The 8,363-nt window shown below is 41.2% G+C and overlaps 1 protein-coding gene across 2 annotated transcripts; it reads left to right on the top strand.

The window, feature by feature from the left end:
- The first annotated feature begins 826 nt into the window (after positions 1–826).
- Positions 827–4,349, top strand: Cdkn2aip (CDKN2A interacting protein). 2 transcript variants are annotated; one of them, XM_020169106.2, is made up of 3 exons: positions 827–1,282; positions 1,722–1,821; positions 2,232–2,375. In XM_020169106.2, the coding sequence occupies exons 1-3, from the start codon at positions 1,014–1,016 to the stop codon at positions 2,238–2,240; spliced, it is 378 nt and encodes a 125-aa protein (XP_020024695.1). In that variant the 5' UTR covers positions 827–1,013; the 3' UTR covers positions 2,241–2,375. The 2 variants fall into 2 exon arrangements, with proteins under 2 accessions (XP_020024695.1, XP_020024694.1); XM_020169105.2 differs by having other exon boundaries at positions 838–1,282; positions 1,722–1,852; positions 2,232–4,349.
- The last annotated feature ends 4,014 nt before the right edge of the window (positions 4,350–8,363 follow it).

The following is an 8,363-nucleotide window of genomic DNA, read 5'->3' as shown; positions in this document are numbered from 1 at the left end:
AGGGTCCGGACAGTCTTCGAACCCCCAGCCTCGGAGAGTAGCTAGGGTTACAAGGGTGAGCCGCCAGCGCTGCACTTACTGATCTTCATCTTAGCACACACGCACTTTAACATGGAAACGTTAACAGTAAGCAAGCCGACAGTGCTGGAGTACGTTTCAAGCGCCAACACTGAAGTGGAAAAAAATGCAAGGAAAAAAGGAACTCTAGCGGGAGGGGTTTGGGATGGGAATGACGGCAGGCGCGTTTGCACCAGCCTCCAGTCGGAGGAACACTAATTCGAGCGGCGGGAACGGGCCCTCGCCCGCGTGGTCACAATGGTGTCCCTCTGCACCGGCCGCCTAACGCTGTGACTCCTATTATGACTGTCTCCCAAGCACCGCCACCTTCCCAACGTCGAGACCCCGACGGCCTCAGAATGCTTGGCTTGTCCGCATTCAAAGCAAGGCGAGGATTTAAAAAGTGAGCCTTTGTTTACTTTGGCCCCCGCTCCGCCGCCAGCGTCTCAGGACGTCCTGGGTGACTTTCGCGCCAGGACCCGACGGCGTACAGGGGCGGCCGGCGTCACAGAGTGACGCCGGAACGCTCGGGCGTCCACCGAGGTTCGGGGCGCGGCGCGGCGGCTGAATCCCAGCAGCGGCCCGCCCTCGGGGGTGGGTGGGAGGCGCCAAACGCCCGCCACCCTCTCTCCCTCCCGCCTCCCCGGGGCCCTCCTCGGCTTGGCGCGGTCGCTGCGTCGCGGCGGCGGCTCTGGCGCCGCAAAGCGTCCTGGGAGAGCCGGCACGCACCGGAAGGACGCCGGGCGCGCGGCGGCGGCGAGGTTATAAAAGGGAGAGAGGCGGCGGCAGGCGGAAGTGGGAGGTTCAGCGGCTCGGGCGCTGTTGTTTGGGCCTCTCGAGGGGCGTTCTCTGGAGGGCCCCCGGCGCAGGCCGCAGTGACAGGGCCGCTCGCCCCCGCGCACCCCGCCTCTCCCGGTGCAGCGTCGCTCGCACTCCCCGCGTCCTGCAGGCCCAACATGGCGCAGGAGGTGTCGGAGTACTTGAGCCAGAACCCGCGGGTGGCCGCCTGGGTGGAGGCCCTACGCTGCGAGGGCGAGACTGACAAACACTGGCGCCACCGCCGGGAGTTTTTGCTCCGCAATGCCGGGGACCTGGCCCCCGCGGGCGGCGCTGCCTCCGCGACGGAGGATGGGGCGGACGCCGAGGGCGGGACCCGCAACCGGCAGCTGCAGCAGCTTGTGTCGTTCTCCATGGCCTGGGCCAACCATGTCTTCCTTGGGTGCCGGTGAGTGCGGAAGCGTCCCTGCCCAGCCCAGCCCGTCCCGTCCCGTCGGCCGCCCCCAAACTGGGCCCAGAGCCTCCCCGGGCCCGGCCCGCCGGGGAGGGAAGTGGGGAAGCGCGGGAATCTGCGGGACCCGCTGCCCTCTAAGACGGGGAAGGCGACCCCGCGAGCGGCCGACGGGGGTCTGCGGGGCCGGGAGCGGCCGGCGGCGAGCCCAGCGCCCTCCAGATGGACGCTAGGGGGAAAGACTGGAACAGACACCCGCCGGCATTTGTTTATGGGGTTCCAGGAAACAAAGTTCTTGACGGTTGGGACACTTTGTTGATTGCAACCTGGAAATGCAGTTCCTGTGACCTGCTTTTTGTTTGTTTGCTGTTTGCACACTACAAAGAGTATTTTAGGGGTAAAAACACTATAAAGGCGGTTTTTGCTTCTTTTTCAGGTACCCTCAAAAAGTTATGGATAAAATTCTTAGTATGGCTGAAGGCATCAAAGTGACAGATGCTCCAATCCATACAACAAGAGACGAACTGGTTGCCAAGGTGAAGAAAAGAGGGATATCGAGTAGCAATGGTTAGCAGATCATAGATGTGAACATACATAGGAGTTTAGAAAATACGTTTGATATAATTAGGAATTATTGTTCTTACTAATTTTTTTAACAAGCCAGAGTTTATAAAATGTTATTAATCATGTTGGAATGTTAAACCTAAACCATATGTCTATGTGTTTTAGTCTCTGAATTTAATAGTTCTTTTTATTACTTTAGATTTTGAATTGTCCCTTGTCTGAATGCTGTTAACTTAATATTAGAAATCAATAATGTTATTCAACACTGCTTTAAGAAATTAATGAAGTATTTTTGCCTTGTGGCTTTATTTTAATAAATATCATGTCATTTGGTAAGTGTGAGGTATTCCTAGTCAAATATACGTGTTTTCCTTCTTTTTAGAAGGGGTAGAAGAGCCATCCAAAAAGCGAATCATAGAAGGAAAAAACAATTCTGCAGTTGAGCGAGATGGAAAAATTTCTGCTAAAACTGAACGGACATCAGCTCAGCAGGAAAACAGTTCAACATGTACGGGGTCATCCACCAAATCGGAGAGTAGTGGGAACTCATCTCGGAGCTCTGGCATCTCCAGTCAGAATAGCTCTACAAGTGATGGAGATCGATCTGTTTCCAGCCAAAGTGGCAGCAGCATTTCCTCTCAGGTAACAACAGCAGGGTCTGGAAAAGCTTCTGAATCAGAAGCTCCAGATAAACATGGTTCAGCATCACTTGTTTCTTCCTTGTTGAAATCCAGTGTGAATAGTCATGTTATTCAATCCACTAATTCCAGACAGCAAAGTGGATCACCTAAAAAGAGTGCTTTGGAAAGTTCTTCGGTCTCAGCTTCTCAGAGCAGCTCAGAGATTGAGGTGCCCTTGTTGGGCTCCTCTGGCAGCTCAGAAGTAGAGTTGCCATTATTATCTTCTAAACCTAGTTCAGAGACAGCTTCAAGTGGGTTAACTTCCAAAACTAGTTCAGAGGCAAGCGTTTCATCATCGGTTTCTAAAAACAGTTCCTCATCAGGCACATCATTACTAACTCCCAAGAGCAGCTCAACAAATACATCATTGCTAACTTCCAAAAGCACTTCACAGGTAGCTGCATCACTGTTAGCTTCCAAAAACAGCTCCCAGACCAGTGGATCTCTGGTTTCCAAAAGCACTTCCTTAGCAGGTGTGTCCCAGCTAGCGGCTAAGAGTAGTTCTCAGAGTAGCACTTCACAGTTGCCTTCTAAAAGTACTTCACAGTCAAGTGAGAGTTCTGTCAAATTCTCTTGTTGCAAGTTAACCAATGAAGATGTGAAACAGAAGCAGCCTTTCTTCAATAGACTGTATAAAACTGTGGCATGGAAATTAGTAGCAGTCGGTGGCTTTAGTCCCAATGTGAATCATGGAGAGCTCCTAAATGCAGCTATTGAGGCTCTGAAAGCAACACTGGATGTGTTTTTTGTCCCATTAAAAGAACTGGCAGACCTGCCTCAAAATAAAAGCTCTCAAGAAAGTATTGTTTGTGAATTAAGGTGTAAGTCTGTGTATTTGGGCACTGGGTGTGGAAAAAGCAAAGAAAATGCAAAAGCAGTTGCATCAAGAGAAGCACTGAAGTTATTTCTCAAGAAAAAGGTGGTGGTAAAAATATGTAAAAGGAAATACAGAGGCAGTGAGATAGAAGATCTGGTACTCCTTGATGAAGAATCAAGACCTGTAAACTTGCCTCCAGCATTAAAACATCCTCAAGAATTACTATAATATGTTCAAAATAGCACTGCACACAGTATCTGGTATTTGAAGAGAAAAAACTGGCTTACTTTTGTACACTATAAAACACGGGCTTTCACAGATTTTGTATTGCTTTTTTCCAGTTTTGCAGAAAATTTAATTCTAGTTCTCTTCATAAAAGTAGAAATTGTAAATAATTTATGATTGACAGTACACATTAAAAGGTATGCACTAACAGCATGCTAGTATGCTGTTTTATTTGCTGAAGAAAGTACTGTCTTCTATTTTTAATGATACATTGGGTACGATGTGTAGTTCTGTAGTCTGAAAATTTTTGTAATACTTTGAATTTGGTGAAAATGTATTAAGTTGTCTACCATGGTTTTTTTTCTAGCTGAATTAAACCATATCAAAGAAAAGGGGACCACAGTATTTGAATGTTGGAAAGTCTGTGAAACTTAAGGTTTTAAGAATGTTACCCATAATGTTGAACAAGTCTTAAAGAATAAAAGAAAAAATAGTTGCCTCAGACTATTTTTATTAGAAGTTGTAAGCATTTTTTAGATACAAAGCAGTATAAAGTACTTATTGTTATTTTATTCTGAAGTTGTTTAAAATTCACCATGATTTTCACCGCTGGTGATTGTTTAAGCGGGTTAATTTATGTTTTGAGGTAAAATGCAATTTACACTTTTTCTTAAAGACATAAATGTGGGTTTCTATATTAAGCATATTTTGTGACTACTATTAACAGATTGATTTGTTTAGATATTAAATGCTTTAAGCTATTTTACCTTTTCAAGAAGTTGTGTTTTTTTTCCTCCCAAAGTCAGAACCAAGTCTCGCCTATACGTTTCCCACCAGTAATCATAATAAGTTACAATGAGGTAATTTTTATTCTGACACACAAGTTTTGGATAGGAAAGTAACAATTTTCAGATCTACAACTAGATGGGTTTTGTGATTGTAAATCTCATAGAAGAATACTGAGAAGACTAGAGAGCCATGTTCAATTCTTCAGTGAGCCCTTTCAATTGAAATGTTAGTAATGAAGTGGAATCTTGTTTCTGTGTCCTAGGTGATTCTTGACTATATTAATCTTTTGTAGTATATTTTTAAACTCTGGCCTAAAGTGTTTGGTTATCTTTGTGACCTGACTTTCTAGATGCTGCACACTGAACAGTAGTGGTGATAATGTACAGAGAAAAGAAACAACCTTTTATGGGCCAGTTGTATTGGCATTGAACATAAGTAGCACAATTTAAGTATATAGAAGTTATTCCTGTTTTATATTCTAGGAATAATAGACAAGAATAGTTTAGTTTCCTGTGCTTGAAATGAAATAATCAGGGATGTTTTTATTTTATCAGATAACCTTTAAAAATGACTTGTTTTTGAAGATGTTTGATTGGATACCAGAGCTAAAATCTGTATTCTGTAAATGGGTTGCCTTTATATATTGTGGGGAGCAATAACTTGAATGTATTATGAAAGCACTTTTAATCGTTTAATCTTGGAATGTGTATTTTGTGGGACAATACTTACCAGAAAGTGAGCCAAAATTTAGAATAAATACATTTCTGAAATACATCTTAGATGATTTGATAATTTCCTAAAATGGTATGTTTTAACTAATATAATACAATTTTAAATTATAGTAATCTTCTGATGTGGAGAAAAATGGAATTAAAACAAATGTAAGTGTTTATTGTAATCTAAGGGAAATGCATATTTTATGATTCCTCAAGGTGGTATAGTGCAAAAGAAGACAAGCTTTGGAGTCTCATCTTGAGGTAGAATCTGTACATGGAACATCTGGGAATTTAACCTTTTAGTCATCTATAAAACAGGACTGCATGGAGCTGAAAGTCAGATGATGTAAAGTGCCCAGCATAGTTCAGGTATACCATAGATTACTAATTACGTATTTAAGTTATCCTCATTTCCTCATGACCTTATGAGTAGTTATTCTCATTTGGCCAATTTTTTATATGAAGAAACTGAAATGTAATTTGGTTAAAGAATTCAGGTCTATGTTTGATTTCAGAACCCAGGGTCTTAAGTATTTTCTGTTATTTTTCTCACCATTGTATGCAAACATTTTCTACCAGTTAAGTGTCTTAACATCTTTCCAAAGTCCCTCGAAATTAGTCACTGCAGAAGCTCTGCTGTTTGTTATTAATGCTTCTCAGTAGTGCTTGCATTACCTGAATATTGTCTAGTGAATCATCCTATGTGGGTGCATTCGAAGTTTGTAAAAAGACAGAAAACAAACACTGGAATGATTTGTAATCTAGTGAATAGATTATCAGGATATAATCCTGATGATTTCATTAAAATCAGTGAAATGAGACATCTAAGACATTTTTCTTCATGGTAAAATTAGAATTTTTTTCTTTAATAGTATGAAAGTTGATTTTGAAGAATAGCCTTGTCATGAATTTTGACCCAAATTCTTGGGGCTTGCCACTTCTCTTGCCTAGAATAGATGTCTTAAGGGTGTGTGTAGTTCCAAGGTCTTTAATAGGTGTTAACAAAAACTTGCTCCAATTTAAATTAACATATGAAAGGGTCAGGGTTTCTCCTGTGAAAGACAGCTATTCTCTTAGTGAAAATCTATCCTTGCTGTTTGGATTCCTGAGTTAGTGGCAATAAACGTGTCCAAACCAAGCAGCAGCTGGGAGCTGGTCAGTGCTACAGGTGTTGTGTTATTACTATAATAGAAGAACTTCTGGACTTAGTCCCCAAAAATTGTGCTAAGGTTCTAAATTGACCCACTTTCTAGACATTGTCAAAATTATGGATATTAGTTTCTGCATGAGTTTCAAGTTTTCTGTGGTGAGTAAAAGACTTCACTTTCTGCAGTTTGAACAAAAATAGATGAATACAGGGATTATCAAACCATTTTTTTAAATACTCCCCAAGAAAAATATTAATACTAGATTGTTCACATCTTTTTGGTTTCCCTTATAGAATTTAATTGCTGTCTAGTTAGAACCACTCCTTTTTCCTTTTCCAGTTTTAACATCACTTTTTGTTTCACTCTTAAAAAGACATAAAAGTTAATGTCTTTAAATTTCTTATTTTCTGTCCTTCAGCTGTTTATACAGCAAGAAAAAAATGTAATGAATGGACAAGACCATTGTCTTGGTTATCAGGAACAACCATAAACACATATCCTAAACTATAAAACTGGTATTGAAGTAGGACTATAATGAATATAATGACAAATGCACCAAAAGGTTGACTGGGAGGGTAAGGGTAATAACACCTCGTGTTTTCCTTACATTGCATTCAATGGTACCAGGGCTGAGACACTTGGAAATAAAACCTGAATTCTGAATATGTAACCACTGGTTTTAAAACTACTTACCCACATTTCTTAGAAGAAAAGTAGCATTGTATATGTGAAACGGACATTAGCTAGCTGCCTTGGTTAAAGGAGGATGGGCACACCCCACAGCTGGAATTCCCTCTGCATTCCATTCTCAAGTTTTGAGGCACCTCTGAACTGTGTAAATAGCTTGCTTCTCCTACAACAGGTATTAGCATGGATGTGGGTAGAAGCTACCAGTTTAGTATAAAATGGAACTAATCTTTCAAGTAGTATGCCATGTTAGTATTTGTTAATTAGTGAAGACTCAGGTCAGACTTAAGGGATCATTTCAGAAATGAAGATAGTTGCCATTTTCTAAAATTGTGAAATACAATTACAAAAGTATACATACAATTATTGAATGCCCACATAACAATTACCTTCATCAAAAATAAAACTGTTAGTGTTTCAGGGACTCAAATTCAGTATTCTCATAGAAAGGACTAAGCAATGGCTTAGTTCTAATTTGGGGAACTAAATGAGAATACCATTGAGACATGCTGTCCCATAATTATTTCCTATATTACAGAAAATAGTAATTATACTTTGAGGAAAAGTTGAGAAATGTTTTATGTTTAAATGTTTAGGAAGTTTTTTTTTTTTCTTAAAGTAAAAAGGCTGAGGATATAGTTCAGTAGTAGAGTGTGCTTAGCATACTTTGATCTCTAGCACCTTCCCCCGTTTAAAAAACACTGGGATGCTTTTCTAGATATTGTACAATTCGAAGGCATAACAATGACAATCGATGTAATGAATGGTTGAAACAATTTTATATATTAGGAATCCTATCTTGTTACTCTTCAGCATTTTGTAATTTACTAGCTAAGGAAAGAAATTATTCTTGTGGAGTGAAATCTAAGTTCTGGGGAGGCATTTTTAGTTTACCTTACCTATGGCACTAATGTAACAGCATTCCACAATTAAGGATGGGGTTACCACAATGCTCTCAACAACCTGCACTTTGGAAATCAATATGGGGTAAAATACACTTTTAATGTTCTCATTTTTCGTTTCAAAATACTAAATGCAGTTAACAAGAAATATGGGTAAAGTGAGGATATTTTGAAAATATTCCTTTTCCCTGCAATTCATATTCCAAGCAGCCATTCTGCCAGTATGACTCCTGTGTAGGGGAAGAGAGAGGGATGAAGTGACTTTTAGGGATGCCCAAATCAGGGAGGGCAAGAAAGTAAAAATTCACCACCTTACCCATTCCAGCCCTGGCAAATTTTAAAGGGAGAGGGGTAAAGAATCAGGCCTTTGAGTCCCAACCTCTTTAGTGTGTTTTGTCTGTGTCAGTATTGATGAGGTAAAGATAATAACTATTAAATGAGCTTCCTCTCATCCCAATTATAATTTTAAAAATGCTTCTAGGGGTCCATGAAAAGCAGAGGGCTGGAATTAGAAATCCAGATCTACTCATTTGCACAATACCAGGGGGAG

This window comes from Castor canadensis, chromosome 14 (assembly GCF_047511655.1).
Source record: "Castor canadensis chromosome 14, mCasCan1.hap1v2, whole genome shotgun sequence".
In the NCBI taxonomy this organism is placed as follows: domain Eukaryota; kingdom Metazoa; phylum Chordata; class Mammalia; order Rodentia; family Castoridae; genus Castor; species Castor canadensis.
Note: the sequence above shows the minus strand (reverse complement) of the source record. Positions and strands in the feature narration are given on the sequence as shown.

What these genes read in the sequence shown, in the direction of transcription:
- Cdkn2aip (XM_020169105.2), top strand. Translation starts at nt 1,014, where the DNA reads ATGGCGCAGGAGGTGTCGGAGTACTTGAGCCAGAACCCGCGGGTGGCC. An exon ending in CATGTCTTCCTTGGGTGCCG is followed by an intron (nt 1,283 to 1,721) that starts GTGAGTGCGGAA and finishes CTTCTTTTTCAG; the next exon opens with GTACCCTCAAAAAGTTATGG. An exon ending in AGGGATATCGAGTAGCAATG is followed by an intron (nt 1,853 to 2,231) that starts GTTAGCAGATCA and finishes CCTTCTTTTTAG; the next exon opens with AAGGGGTAGAAGAGCCATCC.